This window comes from Ambystoma mexicanum, chromosome 1p, assembly GCF_040938575.1.
Source record: "Ambystoma mexicanum isolate Mex_15411 chromosome 1p, UKY_AmexF1_1, whole genome shotgun sequence".
Taxonomy (NCBI): Eukaryota; Metazoa; Chordata; class Amphibia; order Caudata; family Ambystomatidae; genus Ambystoma; species Ambystoma mexicanum.
Genome location: NC_090921.1, coordinates 532555252 through 532582296, shown reverse-complemented (window position 1 = coordinate 532582296; position 27045 = coordinate 532555252). Strand labels below are relative to the sequence as shown.

The following is a 27045-nucleotide window of genomic DNA, read 5'->3' as shown; positions in this document are numbered from 1 at the left end:
AACCCTGGCACAAATGGGATTCGGAAACCACTACATAAACATGGTCAAGGCCAACTACAACTCCCCCTCGATAAGAATAGCGGTAAATGGGGTAGTTACAGAAAGGGTGCCGATCACCAGGGGAACTAAACAAGGCTGCCCACTATCCCCCCTCCTTTATGCTATTTTTCTGGAACCACTGCTGATCAAATTAAGGGAAGCAATCCACATCAAGGGGCTAGAAATGGCAGGCAAACAGCACAAGGTCATTGCCTAAGCAGACGATATGCTTCTGGCACTCGAGGATCCGGGGAAGTCACTGCCAGAGACTCTGCAGGTGCTGGAGGCATTTGGGGAAATCTCTGGCCTAAAAATAAATAGGAATAAATCGGAAATCCTGCACTTAGAAGAGGACAGGGGGGCTCTGGAGAGGGAAGCGAGTCTGTTAGGCCTGAAATTAGCGGAAGAAGGAATCAAATATTTGGGGATAACAATCACACACAGGGTGAACTCTCTATATAAAGGGAACTACCCCCCAATACTCGCAAAAGTAAAAAAAGACCTAGAAAGATGGTGCCCGCTAATGATTTCATGGTGGGGAAGAATTCAAACGGTGAAAATGAATACTCTCCCCAAATTGCTGTACTATTTCCACGCTCTCCCGATATCAATCCCTAATTCGTTCTTTAAGGCGCTTTATAAGTCCGTTTCGTCATATATCTGGAACAGGAAGCCCCAGAGGGTAGCAAGAGCAGTCCTCACGACACATGTCAGAGAGGGGGGGGGCTATCACTTTCCCACTTCAAACATTACTACCAAGCAGCGCAACTGTGGGTGCTGAAAGAATGGTTGGGGGGATTACCAACGAACAATCTGGGTAACCCAAGACAGGGCGGTAGCAAGAACCCCACTAGAAGAGGTGTTATGGAAACACAAGCAACACAGACACCCAAATCTCCGCATTAGTGAGATCATAAAAACCACACTGAACGCCTGGGACTAACAAACTAGAAAGGGCACCATGACCACGGCGACAGCCCCATTCACGCCCATATCTAGGAACCCCCAATTCCCACCCGGACAAGAGCAGGGAGCCTTCGAGAAATGGGAAGACGCAGGATGTAGGAAAATTGGGGAAATGTTTCATGACAATGAAGTGAGATCATTCACAGAATGCAAAACGTTGTGGAATCTCACTACAGTGGATAGGTACAAATACGAACAACTCAAGCACTGGATATCAACACCAGAAATTGCACGGGCAGCCACCAGGGAACTGACCGCCTTCAAAGAATTCCTCCTAACTAACTCCGGTGACAAGAAATTAGTATCCACACTTTACAACTTTGTCAATACACAAGACGAAAAAATAAAATGGGCCTACATGAAACGATGGGAAAGAACATTGGGGGAAGAAATCCCAAGGCACCAGTGGCAGGCGCTTTGGGCGGATATCCCTAAATTAACACGAGCAGTGCAGACCAGGGAAATGTGGATAATAATAGTCACCCAGTGGCACTACACACCAGAAAGGCTCAACACCATGTAACCCCAATCGTCAGACCGCTGCTGGAGGGGTTGCCCAGAAGTCGGCACTTGGAGGCATATTTGGTGGCACTGTCAAGGGGTCAAAGGATTCTGGAAAGACTTGATATCGGAAATGAAAAAGATGTTCCCTGAGGCGGACCAGCTGGGAGAGAAAGTGTGGTTGTGTGGATGGAAAGAGCAACAGGCCAGGAAATGCATTAAAGCGCAATGGCGCAGTTTCATGGACCTGGTCATAGCGGCCTGGGCTACAATAGCACAGAACTGGAAAAAACACGACTCTCCACTAATATGCACTTGGCTGAAGAAGATCTGGTCACAAATGGCCATGGAAAAGAACGCACCAGCTACAGGGCTCGAGCGGATCCTTCATTAATGAATGGGGGGTGGTGGGATTTAGAATACCTGCAATCGGACTATATGGAACAATGGTGCCCGCACAACATTAAACTTACAGACATATTTTCCTCATAATTAATCCCGAGAACCAAAAGAACAATGAGCTACTCTTCCGGAGAGGGGGCAGGTGGGATGGGGGGGGGATGTTGGGGGTTGATGTTCTGAAACTGCACAATGTTTATATTGTAAATCAATAAAAATATGTTTATTAAAAAAAACAATAGGCAAACTGTGCACTGGGTGGTTTGAATATTATAATCAGAACTAAAATCAAAATTTGTTAATAAAACAGGTTTTATTATATCTTAAAATATATATATATGGTACATTGTTTTCGATGGTGTACCGGTCTCCCTTTTAAAAGCCATTCTGTTGCTTTACCTGATTCATCTGGGACTGTAAACTGTTTTTTAAGTCCTCTAAACATGTGGTAGCAACGATCGTGGTTTGAATTTGTTCTTCTGGAACAATGGCCAGGGGATTGGATGCTATAAAGGCCTCTTTTTCCTCACTCATGCATGATAATGCGTCTGCTTTTCCATTCCCTACTCCAGGTCTGTAGGTAATAATAAAGTCGTATTCTGCAAAAAAGAACGCCCAACGAAGTTGGCGTGAGGATTGCGCTTCGGCAGTCTTTAAATACTGTAAATTACGATGATCTGTGATGACGGTGACCGTGTGTCGTGCCCCAAGGAGATAACGTCTCCATGCCTTAAATGCAGCCTTGATTGCCAGTAGTTCCTCATCCGTGATTGCATAGTTCAGTTCGGGGGCCGAGAATTTGCGGGACCAGAATGCGACAGGATGTAACTGTCCAGTTTCCAGGTCTCTTTGGGATAACACTGCTCCCATGGCTATGTTTGAAGCGTCTGTCTTCACTACATATGGTAGGTCTGGATGGGGATGTCGAAGGACCGGTGCTGTGGTAAATGCTAGTTTCAGTTTCTGGAAGGCTTCGTCAGCTTCTGTGGACCAATGGAATTTCTTCTTTTTCAGCAAAGAAGTGATTGGGGGAACAATTTGCGATAACCAAAGAATTAATCGACTGTAGAAATTAGCGAAGCGGAGCACACTTTGAACTCCTTTCGTGGAGGTTGGTGAGGGCCACTGGAGGATTGCGTCAACTTTCTGTGTGCCCATATGCACTCCCTGCGGTGTGAATATGAATCTGAGAAATTCGACTTCGGTCACATGGAAGAAATATTTTTCTAGCTTGGCATATAATTGGAGTTGTCGAAGTTTTTCCAAAACTGCTCGGACATGTTCTTCCTTGGAATTAGAGTAGATGAGAATGTCATCTATGTAGACAAGGGCGCAAATGTCCACAACTCACGGAGTACATCATTCATAAAGAATTGAAACGCTGCAGGGGCGTAACATAACCCAAAAGGCATGACTTGGTATTCGAAAAGGCCATACTTCTTGCGATAGGCCATCTTCCATTGGTCTCCTTTTTTTTACTCTCACAAGGTGGTAGGCCCCTCACAAATTTCAACTTGGTGTAAATCTGAGCGTGTTTCACTTGATCCAGGAGCTCGGGTATCAGTTTTTCACTGTAATCTGGTTGGCTGCTCTGTAATCAATACAGGTCCTCAAGTCCCCCTCCTTCTTAGTCACGAAGAAGGGGTCGAGGAAGCAGGAGACTTGGATGGGCGGATAAAACCATTTACCAGATACTGATTGTTAGGAAAGATTTTATAATTGTAGGTAATTTTCCTTCCATGTGGCAACCCCCAATCTTTTTGCTGTTGTTTTATACCCTGACCTAGACTTTGCCAGAGAAGCGCAGCCTTCCGCCGCACTCCTCTGGGCTTTCGCTCCATTCTTACGGGGAAACTGACATGCCCTTAAGACAGTCAGTACCGGGAGACTTGTTTCCCTTAGTCCTTTCCTCATGTTGCAGCTTTTGAGCAACATGAAACAAGAGTGCACCGTAACTTACATTACCGCTCTCTTGGGTCTCTAGTCATTCCAATGGCCCTCGAAACTCTCGCTGGACTTATCATGAAATGTGCAAGTGTGTCACGGACGGGAATGGTGGCAGCTATCGTTTCTTTGTGTTTTGAACCCCTTTTTGCCATGTTAACCGTGCTTCCCGCGTTTGGCCCAAATGAGTGGCCTGGCCTCTAAAATGGCCATGCCACGAGGTTCTGTGTCCTGTCCGCTGACCGTCTTGCCCCTTCACCTTCCCCCCAGGTCGAGCCGACCCGGGGCAGTCCTTATTTGGTCATGCACTTTCCCGCGAAACACAACGCTTTCGCGGGCTTCTGCATGCCTTGTGTGTGCCTCCAGGATGTGGGCTGGGATGTCTGGTACCAATACACATCCTGGGTGCCAGAGATTCTAGAGTGTCTTGAATGCCTGGGACCACCGTGGTCCGTGATAGGTCCACGTATGGTGTGAGTGTTTTGTGAGCAGATCTCCCATTGGGTCCTCTCTGTTTTGGCGCGAAGGGAACTCTGGATAAGAGGAGGCTGGAAACTCCACTACCATGTCGATCTCCTGAGTTCTCACGAACAAAGGATAAGGAGCCAAGTATCCTGCAACTAAGAAGCTGAGTCGAGGAATCGCTGGTGACCCGCTGAAGGTTTGGCACCCTGCACTGCTGTCGTACTGTGAGACCCCTCAGCAACTGATCGAACGAGAAGGCCTGTACTGGGGCTTCGACCCTTTAGAATAGTGGGAACAACTATTCTCTGCATCTTCACCAAATCCTGTACGTAAGCCTTCGGAAGCGTTCCTGGGCCATCCAGTGGACTGACCAGCCTACACAGGAACCTTGCTCTGTCACCGCCGTCTGGCTTACTGCTAATCCCGTATTCTCGGCACTCTCACACGATTCGTACACTTGGCATTCCCCGGTCTGAAGTGAGACGTGTGCTTTGGGACCGGAATACCTGCGGTTGCCGAGTTGCCCTGCTGTGGTAACAAACCTGTGCGTGTTCGCTGCATTTGGGACACCCTCGACCCTGACTCCTGCTGTCGCGGAATTTACACGGCGTCGAGACATCCTGCTGATCGCATCTGAACCTGCCAGTACCGAAACAGAACTGGAGAAGCCTGGGTCTGCCTGCATCGGGGACCGGTGAGTAGTCAATACCATAACCAGTCGCCCTCCCGCAGGAGCCTGTGGCTCTCCACCGCTGTCGTAAACAGCAACCCTTTTCCGCACTCACGCCCTGCTTCTGCCCGCGGGGAACTGTTCATCATCGTTTTGTTCACCTCTCTGAACTGCCTGATCTCCCTGAAGAGACTCTCCTTTGCCCGTTGGCACCCACGTGTGCAGGTACTTTTGAGCATAAGGCTCCACTCTTCGTAGGGCTCGGACTTCCTTCTAGATAGGTGGCCTGTGATGTCAAACTGGGTCTAACGATTACTTGCACTGCCTGTTTTCCTCCCCATCTAGGTGGTCTGCATATTTTGTGCTTCTAACTCTCTAGACCCCTTGGTCTTGTATATATATTGTATTGATTGTGATGTGTTGGTTTACTTGAGTTTTATCGTGATTCTTTACTATGGTCGATGTTACAAAGGCCTTGTAACAAATGTGTCTATAGTTTTAATATAACACCTGTCTGGAGTAATTTGTAAGCGTCCTTGCTTTGTGTGCTCATTGCGAGCTTTCAGTCACCCTCACCCCTCTTGAGACCTAGTCTTGACCGCCGCCATCGCTACCCTGATTGGTCTGGCTTGTCCAGAGGTTACCCTGTTCCAAGAAACTAGGCTGGCCTTCTGAACCTCTGCCCCTCCAGGACAGAGTTCAGAAATCCATTTTAACACTGATCTAGGTAAGTTTTAAGATGTTGGTTTTCTTGCTCCGTTAAGGCGTAAACTCGGCTGCAGGGAATTTGGGCTCCGGGCACAAGGTCTATTTGGCAATCGTACAGTCTATGCGGGGGCAAAAACGTTAGCTTGTTCTTTTTGGAAGACATCCTGTTAACAGTGATATTCAGGTGGTAAGGTGCCAGTGAGGCCCAGCACGATACTTTTTTGGGGTTTTTGGTTGATTTCTTTGTTGTAGCAGGTGTCGGCACAGTCTTGAGAAAAGTTCGGAACTCGTTTTTGCCAGTCGATTTTAGGATTATGGTTCTCTAGCCAGGGCATTCCCAATATCATCTGGAACTGAGGAGCACTGATGAGATCAAAGGTGATGTCTTCTTGGTGGCCATCCTGCAACAGTATTGTGTCACCGGGCCGGATGATAACTGAGATCCATCCACTGCAGTGACATTTTCCGATTTCTGCTTTTGATGAAGAGGAAGGCCTATTCATATTGCCAGATCTTGGTCAGTGTAGTTTCCTACTTCCAAACTGTCAATGTATGCCTCCAAGGCATGTATCTTTGACGGCTGCTTGTGATTTACCAAAAGTATTGGAAGGACTAGATGTGAGGTCTGTACGCATTCCTTTTTCTCGCTCGACAAGTGGACCCCTACGCTTGCTGGGCATTGGAGTTTCCCCGAGTCCGGTGCTTTTTCTTCTTATTCGTTGTTTTTTTCTTTTGCCCCAACCATTTTCTTGGGAGGTTTCACCGGGCAATCACGGAGGAAATGGCCTGCTTTCCCACAATGTAGACACTTGTTGTTGTCTTCTTTTTTCTCTTTCTGCCTTGGTCAGAGGACTCCGTAACCCACCGATTTGCATTGGTTCCGAGTGTTCATGTGGCTTGGTGTGGGTCTTGTGGGGTCGCACAAAAACTGTCCTACCGTCTGTTCTGGCTCGATCCATTTTCCGATTCTGCAACCTATGGTCGCGTTGCACTGTGAGGTCTATGTAGTCTGCACACCACTCACGTGGGTTCACAACTTGCGCCAACACATCCTTAAGTTCCCCACGTAGCCCTCGATAGAAGAGTGTGGTCCTTTTCTCTTCTGGCCAGTTGGTTTGAGCTACGAGACGATTGAAAGCTGCAATGTTGGTTAATAGATCTTGATTTCCCGGTCGTCGGAGTGATATTAGCTCGTTGTCCAGGGCTTTTCCCTGAACATGTCAGGCGAACAATTTCTCCATCTTGTGTTGGAAAACCCCAAAGTTCTGAAGCAAAGCATCATCTTGGGTTACTAATGGTATTGACCAGTCCGCCGCATTACCCCCTAGATATGAGAGTACAAATGCCACTTTGGCTTAATCATTAGGAAAGGCTCCCGGTCTGCATAAGAAATGTAGGCGACATTGGTTCATGAATATGGCAAACTTGTTTGGGTCGCCATTGAAGCGTTCGGGAGGAGATAAGGGCACTGCCCCTGGAAGGACTTCTTGAACCGGTGTGGATTGTTGTGGCAGAGCAGCGTGGCTTATCTTAGACAAGGGAACCTGTTGTAGCACCTGTCTTGCTAGATCATCGGTTCTTTCCCGAGTTACGAAAAGATCCCGCCTTAATGCACTGGTCTATTGTCTTGAGGCGTGTACTTCAGCCCGTAATTCCCCTAGTAGTTGGGTCAACCGATCTGTCTCAGAAGTTTCCATAACGCCCAGGCAGAGAGTTGTTGAGGCTTCGCGTTCTGTTACGCTCACCTGGTCTCTGCAGAGGCATTGCGGCACGGTTGCAGTCCTCCCTGGAGTTAGATCACCCCCTTCTGGTTTCGTCCCCTGCGGATCAGCTGTGGGCGGCGACAATCGACGGCACTGCTCCTGCGTGGATATGGGAAAAACGTGAATGTGCTGATAGGTGACTCTGGTATCTCCCAAACCCTTCGACCCAAGGTGTGATTTCTGTGGGCACGTACCGGCCCATAAGGCTCACCTGGTAAGTGTGAATGATGAGCTCTCCGTCCTGCTGCTTCTGGCAAGGGCGCTTGTTGATGGAATCGAGTTCCTTCACTGATTCCTGAGTAATAGTCCAGTCCAGCTGTGACTAAGCTCCTCTTTCTGCTTTCTCTCAATGTCTTGATGATATTGCTCTCAATGTTGTTGTTTTTCAATGAATAACGTTCCTCTTTGTTTTCTCCCAAATAGATGGAAATGCGGCCTAACAATGGCTGTGGAGGCACGGAAGATGGATGTGACCGCGATGTCCGGCAGCAGGTGAGTGATGGTTTTAGGGAAGGCGCGAGGTTTAATGGCAGCGCACCCTTAACGTAAGGTCTGTTAAGTGTCTAACTGGAGGTGCAGAATGTGTCTAACACGGAGGTGCAGAATAACGCAAAGCGTGTGCCTTGGGGTTGGGCTGGCTTTTATAGCTGAGCTCTTAAGGCCACAACCCCCTAACTTAGTCCTGCTTGCCACACCCTGCCACTCCTAGAAGTTGCACATGCAGATGGAGACCACACCCGGACTAGTAACACACAAAGTTCTTGAGTATTCCTGCTCATAATAAGAGTTCCGTTCCATTCCAAGCACTTCTGCCCATAATGAAAATGTCTTGTTTAAGTTCTTCCATGAGCCTGACGCCAAAGGCGCCAGGACTGCGTCCAACCAGGCCCCCCATGTATAAACGTCTCAAAGGGAAGTGCGTGAACCATGATGCCCCCTGCTCCCTCCACTTGGTGCCGCTCCTGTGATCCTGGGTAAGTGGCCATGACAGTATTGCAGCACAGCAAGGTTGTGTCACATAATGGGATGGCTCCAAATGCAGGTCTTCTTGAGACTAGTGGATCTCGCCAGCCTCTGGGTAGGAGTCGTTGCATTTGGGACCCCCAGGTCTATTGTAAGGAAGGGTTACAACAGGCTCCGGTTACACAGCAGACTCTCTGTTCGCCGGAAATCGCTACAGCCGTCTTTTCTTCATCTTCCTCTTCGGTTTCAGCTTCAGTGGTTGACATGTTGGCAGCTTCCAGGATCTGAGTATTTATTAGGAACAGCAGCACAACCTCTGCAATTACTCCCTGCAGTTTACAGAAAGGGGTTCTGGTTGTCCAATCAAGACAGCCAGCTCCCAACTGGGACTTGGTTCCTTTCAGGCAAGGTGGAAGACAGAGGGCTGCAGAGTTCTCCTCGCTTTCTGCCTTCTCATGCACTCTGGGGCCTGGGTGGGGAATACAAAGGATTCCTGCCAAAGACAAAACTTCCACTGCAGGTTGTTCCGACCTAGAATGGCAGTGGAAGACCTCTGAAACAACACAGATACTAAAAAATGGCAAAAAAGAAGGAACCCACCATTCTGGCAGAATGGTGGCCCTTCCGTGCATTGCTGTGGCTGAAATAACAGCCTGAGAGTAGTAAGACTAAAAAGTCACCAAAAAAACCCACTGCCGCTAGCTATACAAGTAAACTTGCAATTGTAACACAAATGCTTCAGGTAAGTAAGCAAGGGGATACACTGTATCCCCCCACCACTCCACATAAGGTGGGGTGTGCTGGCTCACTATATAAAATGTAAAGGAGATGTAAATTCCTCTTTACTACTTGGGAACAGTAGTTCACCCGAGTACAATAAAGAGAAATTAACAGGGAAGCCCAAAGAGGCATCCCAGCCTAAGGCCAAAAGTTATAAACTCCATCCATACACTATGAAGAGACATAATAAGGTCACCCATAAAAATTCCCCTAGGGACAAGGGAATATAATCGCCAAGTCCAGGCCAAAAGGTCTCGTGTTGACAAAGGTCATGAAGATTTATCACAAATATGAAAATCCTACAGAACACTCTGCTACCTAACTTGAATGGGTTTGGTTAAACTTCAGTGTCTTTCCTGATCACCATAATAGGTTGTTTTTGGTGTGAGACAGGCGTGGTATAAAGAGGGACACAGACTCAAAGGTGTTAGTTTCAAAATCTAAATTTACTAAGGTTTCTGTGTTGGTGGAATGCCTTTCTGGCCCTAACTCTAAAGGGATGGTTCCCTTAACTGATGTTTCTAAAGGCTGGTGATGTTTGCTAGTCCAAAACCAGTCTGTGTGTGTCTAAACCTATGCTCGCCCTCACTCTTTACAAAAATGTGATAGGAGGTCTTTAAAAAGGAAGAAAAAAAAACTGGTTCTACAGTAAATAGGAAACCAAGGCTGGTTTTCGGTGGTCTTCTCACCAGGTGTAGTTTGGTCAATGTCACAAAAATGTGTTCAATCAAAAAGGGATTTTCACAAGACCTTCTCCACAGAGCCGTTAGCAATATTCTCAAATACCTTCAGTGCATTTGGTTCCTTGGGATTCCCTTCCCCAAACTTCAACTTGTCCAAATTCCAAACACCACAAAAGAAATATAACACATCCTTTTGAAACTGTTCATGGTTCCCTTCCCTAAGCTTCAATCCTTTCGACACTTCAAAACAATAAGTCTCCAACTTGGTTAGGCCTCTCAGCGTTCCCTTCCCCAAGCTCAGGCCTCTTTCAATTTCCAACACAAATTCAGTTTTGTCAGGATGTACTTTGCTTTTCCTTCAATATCAGTAAATAATAGGTATTCCACTTTGTTAGGGGCTCATGGTTCCCTTCCCTAAACTAAGGCCCCTTTTTGTTTTCAAACACAAGTTCAGCTTGTCGGGATGTACCTTTCCTTTTACATACAGTTCTTTCACACACACTTCACTTGTGGGTTACAGTCATAGACTTTTTCTAGGCGTGACCACGCTGATCTGCAACCCCTCTCTTTATTCCTTGCTCTTACTTTTAAACCTTCCACCTTCAGATGCTCCTGCACCCCTTCTTGTTCTCCTCGTGCACACTTGTACCTTCCCTTGGCTTTCTTACCGTGCTTCTTGCACACCTCATATACTTTATTTTCCCTTAATGTGCACCCTTGCACTTGTCCGTTTCTTCTTTGTGCTTCCTGCACACTTGACGCACTGTCCTCGCTTTACTGTGCACGCTTTGTACTCTTTAAAAGTCTTCCACTTTTCCTTCTTTGCACTCTTCAAATGCCTTTCTTTCACTTTACTATGCCGCTAGCGTAACTTCCTTCTTTCTCTTAGGCGCTGCTAGCGCAACTTCCTTATTTCCATTTCTTATTCTGATTATTTCTTACAATGTCTGTCCTTCGTACACTTTATCTCGCGCTACTTGCTGCTTTCAAACTGTTTCTTTCTCCTGCTCTGCTTCAGTCACACGCACGCTCCCGAGTTTCTCTCACTCACTGGGGCAGCATCACGTTGATAAGTGGTCCCTTTGGGGACACAGGGTTTGAGGTCAGGGTCTCGCCACATGCCCCTCAGACACCTTTGGGACTGGTCATGAATTATGGGATTAGAATTAGGGAAAATGAGACCTGGATCAGGGTGACGGAAATCAATGTATCCCATGAAGGCATCCGGGGCTTCCTCCTCGTCTAACGACCCCGTTAGAAAAATGCGTCTCGTCTGGGGTATTCCCTCCCACCCCCGAAGGCAAACCTGGTTCCCCTACCCAGCTGACCCTCCCTCGCCCACCCCCAGGGTTGGGATCCAAGAGCGATAGCCCTCCCCTGGCCACCTGAATAGAGGACTCTCGAGGTCTTACTGGGAGAATACACCTATGTTTCCCACATTGGGTAGATTTTGGAAATACATTTGACCAGTCACATTTCATATTATTCTGAGCACAAGAAGATGCATACAATTCCCATAACCATTGCCAGGGACAGACCAATGCAAGGGCTCCATGCCTAAAACCAAGATAATCCTTAAAATACCAAATCACGTGCTTTCGGGAGTCTAGCACAGGATTGCAAATGATAATACACTGGCACCCTTACTTTAAAAAAACTGCTTAAACAGGTTAAATTGCTTGGAAAACTCATTGTAGACTTTCACAAAATGCAACTAAAAGTTCAATTTTTCTAACGGGTACAATCATTTGCTGCATTGAAATGCTCCTGTCTGCTGTTGGTACTATGGCATCTGAAGTATTGCAATATTTCATGTTTCCCTACAGAATTCTTTTTTAATCGTATGGCTTTAAAACCAATTTCACCTGAAATTTGTGCTGTAAAATGCACTATTTTGACCTACAATGTTTAGATCATTCTTGGATGGGAAATCCACTGTGAACTCTCCCGCGTGGTTTCCGGCTGTTTCACTTTGCTTGGACTTGCAACTTTAAAACCCACCAGTCGCCACTGTGTAATTTTACGCTTTTAACTTTCATAGATTCAATGGTGTGGCCCGCGTACTATGCTTTTGAATCCACACCAGAGCCAAGTCTAAATTGATCACCCCTGTGCTAAAGTGATGAGGCAGAGAGCTGCCTTTGAGGAAGCTTGCCACAATCAATTTTGGGAATGGCAGGTTGCTCCTGCATGTTCCCATAAGCAACAGAAAAACATGTTCATGTCAGTGCTTGCAGCGTACCCTCAGTGGGATTTCCTGTGGGGAACAGCAGGAAAGTGTCAGCACCTTATGTGCTGTAATTGCCATCAGCAGCATACAAAGTGAATACTGTGGCACTGCAGTATTACACTGCTGTGGCAATATCTACAAGAGGTATATTATTTAACTTGTTTCCGCATTTTGGGCACACATTAGCCTGATGACTGAATCCCCTCAACCCCTATAATAGCAGTTCTTTCAGCTATCGTTCAGCTGTTCTTTATATTAAATCTACTAAATCACAAGGGGAAGAATGGTGATCAGTATGGATGCAGAAAGAGGCAGCGGTGCCTGTCATGTTCACTGATGACATAACAGGTCCCCAAAGTAACTTAGAGCCATGACTGACTCTGCTGGGATCGACTGGCTACGGAACAAATAAATTAGTGAACAGTGGGAATTCACCACCGTACAAATTCACATTAGGTCTGAGATTCCTAGCAATACAAACCAATGTAGATTATACATTGTAGGCTCATATAAATAATGAGAGAATCCCCAGGAATCCTTAAAAAAACTTCTAGAAAGTGAAGATGTACTTCAAAACAGCAAAATGGACACTGAGTGGTGTTAAGGGTGTGGACTATGTGTCTGTACTTAATTGTATCCAAACCACAGTGCATAAAAGATTATTTTAAGAAAACATTGGGAAATAACTAGTCTGCTGCAATGGTGAGTTGGTGTCTTTTCGATTTTATTTTAAAATAATGAAATTAAAGCCTTCACTTATTAAAGAGGAGTGGTGAAGTTGCCTCCCTCCTTCGAATACTGGATGCTTGTACTGATTCCTGACAAGAGTGCAATGGTTGGTTTTGGGATTCTTGGGTTTCCAGCTTGTGGATGCAGTGCGAGTCTAGTGATGGCATAATCCAGGTCTAACATGATGATCCCAGAGGAGACAGGTAAACCTTAGCACATTATATGCCAGTGTGCTCATTACTGACCATTTTGCTTGTGCAAACTGACATGTCAGTCCTAATTCTGAGGTAGTATTCAAAAGTGTTCCCTTACCCACTGCCCCTCCCCTCTGCACCATAGGTCCTTGCTACTTCAAGGAAACATTTTATGTAGACCTCGCCACTCGTGTCCCTAATAACTCAGCACTCTAAAGCTTCAGCCCAATGAAAGGGTCCTTTCTAGAAAAGTGAAGACCTGGTTGGTCCTCCTCATTCTAAACATTACTAGTGGGTGTGATCACTTTGTGGAGGCCTGAATGGTCAATAATTTTAGACCATCTTTCATTTTGATGATTTGGTCTGCCTATTTGGTCATGTGGCTGCATCTCAGTAGTATGTGCTTTGACAGCTTGTCTTCACAGACTTTACCTTCAATTCCCTCAGAATTCTAACAGACAATGCTTTCAACGGGTTAATGAGATAATCTGGTTTATATCTCATCTTGACATCCTCATTCTGTAATGCATGGTTGCATGGATTGCTCCAATGTTACTTCCATTTGTTTTTCACAAGGCTGTTAGGGCTCAGATTTGCAAAACACATCAAAGCGGAAAAAAGATGCCCTTAATTTCTTGGGAGGCTTGAAAGACTGGATCAATGTACTAATGAATCCACTTCAGGGGTTTATGTTTGAACCCATGGTCAGATGTTTGAATCTCAGCAGGTCCACTCAGACCTTCATTCCTCCGAGGTGGATATAATTAGCACCATTCTGCATGCATGCTTACAGTATACAGTGCTAAATTGTGACCCAGAGTGGATGGTCTTGTTGCATATCCACCTGTTATGTCACTTTGGAGAGACATCTCTTTGTAAGTGGAGCGCTGTCCATAATTCTGACACTCGGTAAAGAACTTTTACCACAAATCAGAAGCTGCCAAAACTTCACAAAATGTTTTTTTTAATCTCAGTTTCTAGAACCAGTGCCTCTGGTGGTGGATCCAATTTCTCGTTTTATATTTTCTGTTTATTCTTATGCTTTTTTCCGACATTCAGTAAGTATAACACGGCTATTGTTCATATTGCTTGTATATGAACCATGTTAAAGGATATATGCAATTTCTTCCATGTTCTTAGTTTGTAAACTGAACATCATTAGCCATAGCCCCACAATACCCTTGAAAAGCTGTGACTGTTTCTTTTCAGTCTGTTTATTCTCTGCATGGCTAGGCAGTATTCAGTTAATTCTCTGAATTGTATCCCATTTCTTTCTCTTAAGTTTGTATTGCTCCTCTGCTTCTGTATAGCCAGAAGGTGTACTTGTTAGGGAGATTTTGAAGCAGCCCACAGTTGAGGGAAGTGCATCATTGTAACTGAATGGTGAAACATTAAGTCCAAACAAAACTGAAGCCAAACCTCTCTACAGTAGTAGTTCTGGTGGCGCAAACCAGCTTAACTCAAGGGCGAAAGAAGGCTGGAGGGTCAGTTAGTTAAAAAGGTTCACCAACGCTCACACTGAACACTGGCACACTGAAAAGAAGTCATTACATAATTATTTGTGAAATGTTTTGTATGTGCAGGGTTGACTCCAGCCCCATAAACAGTTGGTGGGCTTAAATCTTGGCCAAAGGACGGCATATCAGTCTGGGGTATACTGGCGATAGTAAAATTTGACCAACCCCACACATTCGTTCTGCACAAGTGCTATCTGTATAGGCGGTTTCGGGAGATTGACGATTTTGCGATTGTTGTCTTTGGCCACACAACATTTGGTAGGCTTAAATTTTGGCCTGAGGTCAGCATACCAGTCTGGGGCTACTGGCGATAGTAAACTCTGAACAACCCCACCCATTATCCCGGCGCGGTGTCCGGCTCTGTGCTATCAGTATAGGTGATTTTGGGAGATTGACAATTTTGTGATTTTTTTTTTCTCAAAATGAGGACGTTATGACACAATAAAACATACACAGGGCTATAGCAGACCCCACGTGCATGTCGGCTACAGACACAGGCCACAGCAGGTGGTACCGCTAGTACTCTATATAGACACAGTAAAACATTGCATTCACTTTGTCATTATCAAGACCCAAATTGCATTCGCTTTGTCATTATCAGGACACAGGATGCCTTTCAAACAATCCCAGTGTTCCTAACCCTCTAGCACTAATAGCATGATTGCCACAAGTGCAGTCCATACATTGAATATATATAAAGGGGTTAGACTTTTCAATAAGCAAACCCAAAAGGCAAGATTAGGTGAGACTTGGCAGTATGGATCCATTACACCTATAGAAAAGACCATGATACCAAGTTAGCCACAGGTATAACAAAGTAACAAGGCATTTCGAAAGAAAGAAGTGTAATGCAGCACTTTCAAAATGCAGATAAAATGAGGATTACTTGCTAAATGCGTAGTCTTTGGGTCCTAAAATTGCAAGGACCCAGGAAACATGTCAGCAATCAGTTAAGTATTGGTAAAAGCCACTTCGGAGGAGTTTCAGGTATGATTTTTAAAAAGTTCCACATAGAAATAATTGGACAAAGTCAGTAGGTTGGCATTGGGTTGTGGTGAAAAGCCAGGTAAGTTCCAGTTGTATTTCACATGTGCAGCAAGGACAGCAGCTGACCCCAGGGAGTACTAGACAAGACTCTTGTGAAGTGTTCCAGTGCCAGCTTCAGGACCCAGCAGCCCCAGACAGGATTCAAGTCCTTACAAACATGGTTGATGGTGACCTACAGAACACAATGACCATGGACTAGTGGGACCCATGGGGGTAACCCACCAATTCAGTACACAGAGGGTAGTTACTCCCAATGGCAGTTCCTGGAAACTTGGTCCAGGAACAGCTATTCAATCCAGCGAGTAAGTGTTTTCCTTTGCATGGGGAAATGCAAGATACAGTCAGTCAGCCACTGGAACCACAGCCAAATGATGACCTCAAAGGCTCAAAAGAATAAAAATCTGCTTCCAATGACTGTGGGACCCACCAACCAGAAGTGCAAGTAGTGGCAGAGATTGCTCCAGAAGAACTGGAAAACCTGACCAAGCAGGTTCCGGCAGCTCAAAGAAAAAAGAGGCTGCACACCAACAGAAGATGGTACCACAAAGAAAACATTGATGGCAGTGAACCAGGATGACCCAGACAAGCAGATGATGTTGAGTAATGGAGCCCCGCCACCTTTTCAGGCGACACCAGTTTACAACAGCAAGACTCGCAACCAAGGAGATAAAAGTGGGAAACTGCAGTACGACGTCCCAGAACACGGTTCTAGCACAGGGAGCCTTGAGCCACTAAATGAGGATGAGGACAGCCTGGACGGATGTCCAACAGCAGAAAATCCAAACCAGAGGTAAGCCCTGTTGGCAAGGATTTTCATATTTAGGATCAATCTTCCTGACCTGTGTCAACCCCAGAACATTTTGCTTTGACTAGGTAACTATTTTACCTTGTCCCTAGGTGAAGGGGAATCTTTTTCACCTCTCATCAAGTCTTTTACTCTTTCTATGGGTGACCTTTTTATGTCTTTCCATAGTGTATGGTTGAAGTTATAGTTTCCTCCAACTTTTGTGCTTAGAATGCGTTGCCCCTATGGGCGCCGCTGTTAATTTTTCTTTTGTGTACTTGAGTGAACTGCAGTTCTCAAGTAGTAAAGAGGGATTTTCATCCCCCTTTACATTTTGTATAGTGAGCCAGCAATGTACCCCGGTTCTTACTTACCTGGTTAAATAATTTTACAATTGCGAGTTTACATGTATGGCTGGTGGCAGTGGATTTACCTTTATGACATTTAGTCATTTTTACTCGCAGGCTGTTAATTCAGCCTCTGTAATGCACAAAAGGGCCACCGTTTTTCTCAAATGGTGGGCTACTTCTTTTTTTCTTTCACCATTTCTTGTTTGCTTGTAGTTTGAGGTCTTCCCCAATGATTCTAGGGAGCAACAACCTCAGTGGGAGTTTTGTATTTGGTGGAAATCCTTTGTATTCCCTGCCAAGGCTCCACAGTGTCTGAGATGGCAGGAAGCGAGGGAGGAGTCTAAAACTCTGCAGCCCTTTGTCTTTCACCTTGCATGAAAGGAACCTAGTCCCAATGATGGGCTGGCTGTCCTCATTGGACAGACCGACTGCCCCTTTCTCTGAAATGCAGGGCGAGATTGCAGCAGTTGTGCTGTAGTTTCTGTCAAATACTCTGAACTTGGAAGCTGCTGACAAGTTGCTCTCTGAAGCTGAAGCCAAAGAAGAAGATGAAGAAAAGAGGGCTGTCGTGATGTCCAGCAACTGGAGAGACTGCTGTTACCCTTCCTTCCAATCTACCTGGGAGTCCTGAAAATGACGTCCCCGCTCCAGAGCCTGGTGAGATCCGCTAGACTCGAGGATCTGCATTTTGAGCCATCTCATGGTGTGCCGCAACCTTCCGGGCTGAAATACCCCAATACCTTCGGACATTGAGCCATCGTGCGGGGCATGATCTTCCAAACTCTGCGTGGAGATGAAACTTGCTCTCCAGAGACAAGATTTAAGTCGTTGAAGTCCCCTCACCAGAGGGCTGGACCAGGTTAGAAACGAGAATCCGACCAGCGATCTTCAGTCTTCTCCTGGCTCCTGAAAAGGCTGCTAAAACCACAGTGATGCATCCAGCCACGAAGAAACTCTTGCCTGGAGCCTTTCCTGTTGATCCCTGCTGCAGAATCCCTTTCAGTGTCCTGATTTCATGACAAGGAATTCATCGAAGAGGGTTTTTGGCTGCATATCCTCTGTGCTGAGGTACTGTGTTGGCTGTGGTATTTACTTACCCAGGGCTCAAGTCGAGGGTACACGCAGTGGGATGGAGTGTTTAAAAGTTACTTACTTTTGAAAGAGTTGGTTGGTAACTGCCCCTCTGAGAGTAAGCAGTTACAAAAGTTCTTACTTACTTTGAATGTGTCCTGCCATTCTGAAAAGTATATGTAAGGTTATTTTACTCACCTGTGAATTGGTTATGCCTCTTTCCCAAAAGTAATGCTGTTCGCTTCACTTAACTATTTCTTTCACTTAACTATTTATTTTAGAACATTAATGTATACGTTTACCAATCGGGTCTTGCTTCCCCTGACCAACTGTATACCCTGTCTAGAATAAGACTGCCTTGAGTTTTACCTACCTTGAATAGATGTGTGTCATCCTAAAATAAGTTAGTTACTGCTTAGCTTAGTCTGTGTTCCACTGATCTGAAAAGCAACTGTAATCGTATATTACACCCTTAGGTTTTACCTGCTTAGAATAGCTGTGTGCCATTCTTAAAAGGTGTCCTCTAGGTGTAGCTGACCTTGGTCGGCCTGGTGCAATCCTACATTAGTTTAGAAAATTATTGCTTACCTTAGTCTGTGTTCCACTGGTCTAAAAAGCAACTGGAATTGTATATTACACCAAAAGGTCTTACTTACCTGATATAACTCAATGTTATCCTGAATGTAGTTTTAGGTTTACACTGTTTCTTGATGTGTTCCACTAATCCGAAACGTATCCTGATAACAAGGTTGGTTTACTAAGTGATTCCTTAACTGATTCTCACTGCAAACTGACAGTCTACTAGGCTTGATTTACTGTAAGTTAATTTGAAAGTAAGTTATGGTTTTCCTCTCCATGAATATTGTCCTATACTAAATGTGTTTAATAAGGTCTGACTTCCCTAGAAATACTGATATTTTTCTGAACAGGGTCTATGCTTTGGTCTGTGTACTTTAAAGCATTGTGTTATGTTTTTATAATGCATTTATGACTCTATGACAAAGTACTTGACCTAAGACTTAACTTGGTCTAATTTTGTTTAATACCTAGGGTTGTAAGTGTTTCTGTTGAACACTTGGTAAACTACAAGCTCTTTGTACCTTCCTACAGCACTCTCGCCCTCCTAAAATGAGCCTGGCTGCTCTGTCTACACTACCATATACTCCGGTGGTACAGCCTTATACGAAGAGTGGAGTTTTGTACTGTCTCAGTTGTATGGTTTTACTAAGTTTCAAATGGTCCTAACAAGCCCAACATACAGGGTGCTGCCAGTATGGCTAGATTTGGTCCAAAAGATGCAGCAACCACTGCTTCATGGCAAATGTCCTCCAAAAGGGTAGAAAACTTGCTGCAATTCCCAAAGTAATTGGAACTGGGTCTCCCCTACTTTCCCCATCTACATAGCTATCCCATCCCACAATGGTGCTTTTGGTGTGCCACCAATCGGGTTGACAACAAACTACGAAACTCCCAAAACCAGTGGTGTGTAGTGGCCACCTTTAATGCCAGGACTAGTCGAAAGCAGCTCACACCTCTCTAGAGGGTGCAGGGCTAGGCTAAGAGTTGAGCGCATGTGTGCATAGTGGCCATTGTAGGCCTGCTTCGTGGTTTCCCCAAACAAAGGACTGCCAAAGAAACAAAATGGCCACGAGCAGTACTTACAAATCTATATTAGTACCCAATGGCTACCAAAAGGTGCATTGGTCTACTGATGCAGTAAAATGACTTGACACCTGGGGAGGTCAACCATAATTACAGCTTCCTCCAGATTACTCCCTAAATCCAAAGAAGGGTGATAGTCGCCTGTTAGCAAAGCCACGTTTTACCACATGAGGCAGCCACCTCTACTTTTTGCAGGCTTGACTGGGATTTGGACTTGGTTTTTTAAATAAAGTGGCTTGCGTACACTTTAGTAGGTTCTTCACAGCTGGCTTTATTGTATTTTACTTCAGGTTGTTACATAGTGAACCACTGGGTCCCATCACCCAGGCTGACTTCTTCCAACTGCTCTTGGGTGGAACCTTGACACAACGTACATAACCAAACATTCCACTCACATCAACATTCTCTCAACTCATACATACCAAGACAAGCACTTCACAACACATCTCCTTTCCTTACAACAACCACACACTCAAATGAAGTACATTACAACATATCTCCCTTTCTTGTGGAGACACCACATACACACGTACTAACCACAACAATGCACCTTTGAAGAGATGTGCTACTCTGTATAACCTGTGGGGTTAACCTCCTTAATAACTTGGGAAAATACTATTCCCTCTTCTCATGAATGGTGGCAGGCACAACCTCTCCATTGCCATTTGCGGGAGGCAGAACCATCCCTGCGGGAGGTGTGACGATCCCTATATTCTTCTATGGGATACACCACTTCCCATTTACCTCTATGGGAAAATATTATTCCCGCTACTCAAAAATAGTGGCAGGCACTCGATTCTTTGGTTGCCTTGAAGACCTGAGGGATCCCATGACAAGCCCCTGTCTCTTTGTGTAAGAGGGGTTTGCCATTGTTGTCCACTGGATGTTGTATCCCATAACTCGGGACTGTGATTGGCCTGAAACCAGTTCTGACTGGCATATGCAGATCCCTTTCTGGTATTGTGTGGATTCATTCCTTTGTTTCAGAGCCCTTCTTGTATTCCTGGGTGTGCTTGGAGGAAAGACTGGCCATTGGCTGACCACCCCTCTGTTTGAATGATGCTTAGTGTGGCTGGGGACTGCGTTCCTTCACTGCCTCTGACGGGGCTCACTGCCTCTGAGGCAGCTATAATCAGGCACCCTTACCCACTTGTCTTGTCAACATCTGGAACTCTAAACCTGCACTCTACAAAGCCTGCTGCTGCTCGAGGAAGGACCAAAGCTCTGCACCAGCAGCTTTTGACATTCCGAATAATTAGGAGGCAAAACTTCCTCTCCAGGACCACATAAAGGAATCCACAGCGGTGCATCTTTCCCCTGATCCAGTGAGAACAACTGGATTACAGCTCCTGCTTGAAGGCCTTATTACGCCGAAGTTCCGTCCGTGCCTGCATTGCTGGACATAGATGTGGGTGATCCTTTACTATCAGGACTTCAATTCTCTGGGCCGAACCTACTAGAGCATCTTCATCCCAGGACATAGGCAAGCGCCTTGGTTCTATTTCCTTCAACTGGTAAGCTCTATGGGCCTGTGCTGCTTCTGAAACTGCCATTTGTCTGCGTCTGGCTCTTGCACGTTTTGTCAAAATTCATTCTTCACCAACCTCTGACCCGTGAATATCCACTTTTCCCAATGGTTTTGGCACCCCTCCTGCACCAGTGTTGCGTCGCTGGATCTCTACAATGTCACTGGACAATGTGCACATCAATCGCATCTGCAAACAGTCAACCATCTGTTTCAGAACTGCTTCTTCCGTCCCCGAGTATTGCTCTCCTGACCCTCCAGTGCGGCTGGCAAGTTTTTTCTTCCCATATTTCTACATCCCTCATCCTTTTCATCTTCAAGTAACTCTTGAAGATTTCCGACCAACAGAACTCCATGAATTGCTGTTTTTGGCCCAATTTCATTCAAATCTTTCCCGCTATTATTTGCACTACTGGTCTTCCTGAGTCTCCTCTGAAATGTGCCAGCCTAGATGGAAAAGCCTTTACATATCTTTCACTGTCTTTGTCTTTCTATGATGGACTCCTTATTGATGCTAAAAATCGCTTACTCAAAACTCTTTTGATTACCTGATACATTGTGGCATATTTTTTTTATAATATTGCTTACCTGTTTTGCTTTTTCAGTGTGCCTTTTCTTACATAATATTTTCATAAAAATTCTGTGTGTGGACATTCTCATACGTGATATTCATAAAAAAATGGGTACTACACCTGTGAGTGAACCCTCTCCACCTACTGAGCGCTAGGCCTGTGCTGCTCTGTTACAACAATCACTTTGGGAGATTGGGGAGCTTCAGGGAATCACCTAAGTCGGGAAGATGCACCTAAAGACCCTGTCCGCAGGGCTTAAGGAAATCCTCTAATATCCTAAGGCAGGAATTGGGTGCATAAAAAGCACCTCTATCCTAGCAAAAAGCATCCCTGTCATAGGGGATTTATGGGCTACCATAGGGCCATATAACTGAAAGGGTTTTCAGTGAGTGCAGAACTTCAGTTAGACGTTCCTTTTACCATATAATGAAGTCCAAGATCCTGAAAGTGAAGGGGAGGGAAAAGCAAAAAGATAATGGGTCCATAAAATGAGATTGGAGACCCTCCAAAATTAAATTCTACTCTAACGATACATATGGCTTGGCATGGAGTCTATTTACTGGTTTTCAAGTACCTACATTCACCAGGATTCCCACAGGTGCGGGCATACCCTGAGAATATTTTGCTAGAGGAACATTTTGTTTCTATAAACCGGAGAGAATTAAAAAAAAAAAGGTACTTTTAGAATTCTTAGAATTCTCGTGTCTTGGCGACAGATTTTCACATGTTGACAGGATAACCATTTTAAAATATTGAAGGATCATTAAAGGTACCTCTGTTGTAGGAGACGTGGGCTCCATCCATTCTGGAAAAAAAGACGTTGCATTTAATCTAGTACAGAATGTCCTTTCTGGAATGGATGGTTTGCCAAAGGAGACAGATCGAACAGAGGAGTAAACTAAGTGGTGCGTGGGGGAAGGGTGTTTCAGAGACAAGAGGGGATGGTATAGTGGAGTGGGATGGAGGAGAAGTGATGGAGTTCCAAGGGTGTCCCCCAGGTTAGTTCGAGACGTGTGAGGGAGGAAGGGGAGGAGTTTAAGGGGAGTCCCCCATACATGTGGCCGAGGGAGTTCAGGGGGGAGGAGGGGCAGGACAACATCGAGAAAGAACACAGCGATTTCACAACTTCCGCTGCCCTGCAATCTCGGCATAGAAGAAGTTGCAAAATTGTTGTGATTCGAAAGTGTCACTATAGGACCATAGAAAGACTGCGTTATATTGGCAAAGAATACATTTAATGAAAAATGTTTCGTTGAAGGGATTTTGAAGGTAAAATATAAAACCTCCCTTGATTCTCCTTCTAAATTGTCTATACAACTTTAACCCCAATGCGCTGCTCATTACTTCATACATGACAATCGCAAGTCATTTGGGGTTTGATATCTGTAAGGTCCTCACAAATGCCACATTTGTTTACATCCATCACTTTAATCTGATGAGAACAATGATGCATCATTGCTGTTACTCTGCGTCAATCTAAAGCAATACCTCCAGTTTTCATATTGTACAACTCTTGTACTGAACAGTTAAATATGTCTGCTATTGCCCCTGTTTGTTTCTACAGTGCTCCCACAACAGTACATGTAACACGATGTTGGAAGCAATGCCATTGAGGAATACCTAGGACTGGGAAGGAAATAAATCAAACTAGGGATCTGATAGTGCTGCTTGCATCGTATGTAGAGGATAATTGGGCAAAGTAGAAATTGCATGGGTGTAGTACACTGAGGTAGGGAGTGCTTGTAATTCAGTTTACAATCCCATCAATATGGCCATTTTGGAAGGCCTCAAACCTTGGTCCCTCTTGGCAAACCCACACCAGAAATGACCAAAAACTTTAGTACAAGTCTACCCTCCCTATATTATTAGCATAGGGACTACCTGTGTGTGAGAATATTGGACTGAAGCTGAATTACTATTTATCTGGCGCATGATGACCTAATGAGATCATAATGTTTGAAGTAGTCTATAAAGAATGGTTTGATAACATGGCTAGTGCCTGAGAAATTAACTATTACTGTGGTATGTGTAATAGTATGAACCTCTTTGTCTCTTGTAGAGGAGACTGGCACAGCACAAGGGAGCACTTTACTGAACGGACATGCTCATACGGTGAGTGTGTTCCATGCATACATTTATGTGGAACTGCATAGAAAGAGTGGTTGGGAGTAGTGCAGGCACGTATCATGTGCAGAATCTCCGTTCTTAGTCACTCTCCTCATCAGTGACTTTTCTGGCTTTACCCGCCTGTCTTCTGTTTCTCTGATAGTATGCTTTTTCTCCCTGCTTTTCTTTTCTTCCTTCTTTTATATACAATTGTGTCTGGTGCTTGTTTGGTTTCCTACCCTCCATCTCTTGCCCATTCTCCTGTATCACTGCTCTATCGCTCTCCCATCTATCCAACTTTCATTCTTCTTATGCACTCAAAAAATGTGTTCCTTATCTCCCCTTTTGCTCTTTTAATCTCGCCGTAGACTGTCACCCCTCCTACTCGACCTCCTTTACTCAATAACCTCCTTTACTCAATATCTTTTGTGATTTGAAGTCTCGTAGATCGGTAACACCTTCAATGCATGCAATGGAGTAACTGTACTGAGTGAGTGTGGGCACATTTGGATAATGTTTTACACTGTGATCTGGAACACCAGTTATGTTAAAGCTATTATATCCAGCAACCTGTTTCTGTCCATGCAGGTTTTGTAACTTTGGGCTTTTTTCACTAGCAGCTGTTATTTGACTATCAACTATATTTACAGTGTGCTAAAACAGGAGCAGGGATTTTATGAAGGTTAAGCTCTGTTGCTACAGCCTCATTTCCATCCCACGGCCATATGCCATGCAAGGGCCATTTTCTATCTTGGATGTTGAGTACCTATGTAAGATTAGGTACAAGTTATTTGATTTAGTCACGCTGTATGTAGGTACTTGGCTCTAATTTCAGAGTGAACTTTCTCCCTCCCAATTTTTGTCCTTTGCACAAAGTCTCCTTAAAGCTCCCCTCATCTTCCTCCTTTTCTTTTCATGGCTAATAACAAGGTCTTGCCTTTCCCTCTTTTCCTTAGGGTAGTGAATCTTTGAATGATGGGTTTCCTGCGTTTGATGTTCCAATTTTCACAGAGGAGTTTCTGGATCAAAACAAAGGTATAATGTATTATTTTTGTCCCAAACAAATCGGATCTGTTCCCTTCTCCCAGAGAATGTTGTGATACATCATTTTATTTATTTATTTATTTGTTTGTTTGTTTGTTTGTTTGTTTGTTTGTATTGCGCACCTTGCCCGGAGGCTTGCGGGCGCATGTTTAGTAGGCAGTTACAAGTTGCAGAGGAGAAGTTACAGGTTCCAGGAGAAGAGGTTAACAGTAATATTTCCAACTCGCTATCTTCGCTCTTTTGCAATCCGTGTGTTTTTTGTTGTTGTGGTTTTTGTATGGTGGAGTAGGAGTGGGCATGAGTTTGAATTTTCGATTCTGCCTTCTACAAAACCAAATGATTACCAGAAGACATCTAATTTGAATGCTGATGGAAAAATGTCAGATTCCTTTCAAATCTGCCATTTCTTAGCCCCTAAAAGCTGGTGGATTCTGAAGGAACGCATGCAAGTGCCCACCACAATTCACCTAAATGGTAGAAGGCATTTACAAATTTATCTGTGAAAAGGGTGTAAGTTTGCAGGTAAACTCGGATCTGTCTGAATTCACAGATAACTTGTCTAATCCTGTCAGAGGACAATATCAAGAGAAATGTAAATTTCTACGTTTGCCGTACAGTTACTGGAGAACTGGAAAGTAACCCTCCCACTCTCCAACACCCCCAGTCTTGCAGAAAAACATACCTGGTATTCGACTAGGTTGTCATTCTGTAAGTGTCTTTACAAGCTTTAAATCCCCAATATTTAATTACATTTTGTGTACAATATTCACATCCAGACAGTGCCACGTTTGAGGCCACATGCCATGGGTCTCCTCCATTACAGAGTATGATCTTTATGCATCATACATTTCCACAAACTCGCTCATCTTAATTTTGCTGAACACTTTGTTATTCACATTTACTCTTCTTTAGTAGAATACGCTTTGTCTTCATAAAAGGTTACACTTTGTAAACTGTACACTCCTGATAGTGTGTGTGTCTATCAGTGGGTGATGTTTTCCTACTATGACATGGCATCTTATATTGGCTTTAAAGTGTGGGAGTTCTGTGGCCAGATTTCAATGATGTGAGGTTTCTGTGGGTTCCAGAGCACCTTAGAAATATCAGATGGAGGAAGAAATGCCTTTAACAGTCGCATCTTTGTGAATATGCCTCCTGAAAAAAAAAATGGGTTTCTTTTTGTACATGGGCAGAATTAGTGATGGTTGTGCTAAGTATGTCTCTAACATATGCTTGGTGAGTGTGGTGCGGCAACATCCCAAGATCACTTTCATATAGTAAGGTTTCATGGCTGCTTCAGTTTCTCTATTGCTGAATTTACTCTGCTTTTGTCTGTCATGCAGTCCGTGAGGCAGAGCTGAGGCGTCTTCGCAAGATCAACACTGAGTTTGAGGAGCAGAATGCCATTTTGCAGAAGCACACAGAGAACATGAACACAGCCAGAGAGAGACTTGAGCATGATCTTATGCTGGAAGAGAAGCAGACGCTGGAACTACAGCAGCAAGTGCAGGCTGTGCGGCAAGCTCTGATAAATAGCTTTGGGTCACTTCCCATCCCAGGTGAGTTTATCATGGACCATGTCCCTGCTGACTGTCCATCCCAGGCGAGTTTGGTATGTCCATCTGTCTAAAGTGTACAAAGCACTAAAGATGTGTCAGATTAGGCCAGCACAGATAATGCACTTGCTTGCAACCCTTCTCAGGTGTATTTAATAATGTCTGCTAATTAACAATTTATAGTATTGTATTCTATTGTATTGTATTGTAGTAGTCATTTATATTGCGCTATTTCCCATTACTATAGTCGCTGCACTTGTGGTGGGAACGCTCTCGGGGACCGCAGCCCAAAGTATGGGAAATTCTCATAAAGGCTTAAAATGAGTCTGTGCATTTTGGCCACGATAATTAGGTGGGCTGGGCAAGCTCCAGTAACCAACCCAAGAGATCAGGTATGTGGACGCGTTCTGAGGGAGGTCAGGAGAGTGTGAGAGTGCAAGAGCTTTGTGACCAGCTGGACCGAATTTTGTCATAGGGCGTCGCTTTATTCTGATGGCAGTGGTGTTGAGGCTTAATCTAGTGTAAGGAGGCAAACGTGTTATGTCCCCAGCTAGACTGAATTTGTCATAGGTCGTTATTGCATTCTGGTACATGTGTGTGTGGGTAGCCATGCCTGCAGCAAATGTCCACCGAAGTTGTGCATTTAGACGTATCGTCTGCTCGAATGGAGCTTTGTTATTGGCACCACTGCTTGATCAGATTGTCTGTGTGAGAGAGTCCTCTAGGCCCACTAGCCCGGTCGCCATACTAGGTCTTCTAAGCCTCATTTCTAAGCGT

At 44.8% G+C, this 27045-nt stretch overlaps 1 protein-coding gene across 3 annotated transcripts in view; it reads left to right on the top strand.

Annotated features, from left to right (window-relative positions):
* HMG20B (high mobility group 20B) overlaps positions 1 to 27045 on the top strand; it is a 156991-nt gene that overhangs the window by 91122 nt on the left and 38824 nt on the right. For all 3 annotated transcript variants that reach the window (XM_069649441.1, XM_069649439.1, XM_069649440.1), the window contains 3 exons: positions 23622 to 23674; positions 24625 to 24703; positions 26056 to 26271. In XM_069649441.1, the coding sequence (XP_069505542.1) occupies positions 23622 to 23674; positions 24625 to 24703; positions 26056 to 26271 (348 nt within the window). The remainder of the gene's footprint in view (positions 1 to 23621; positions 23675 to 24624; positions 24704 to 26055; positions 26272 to 27045) is intronic.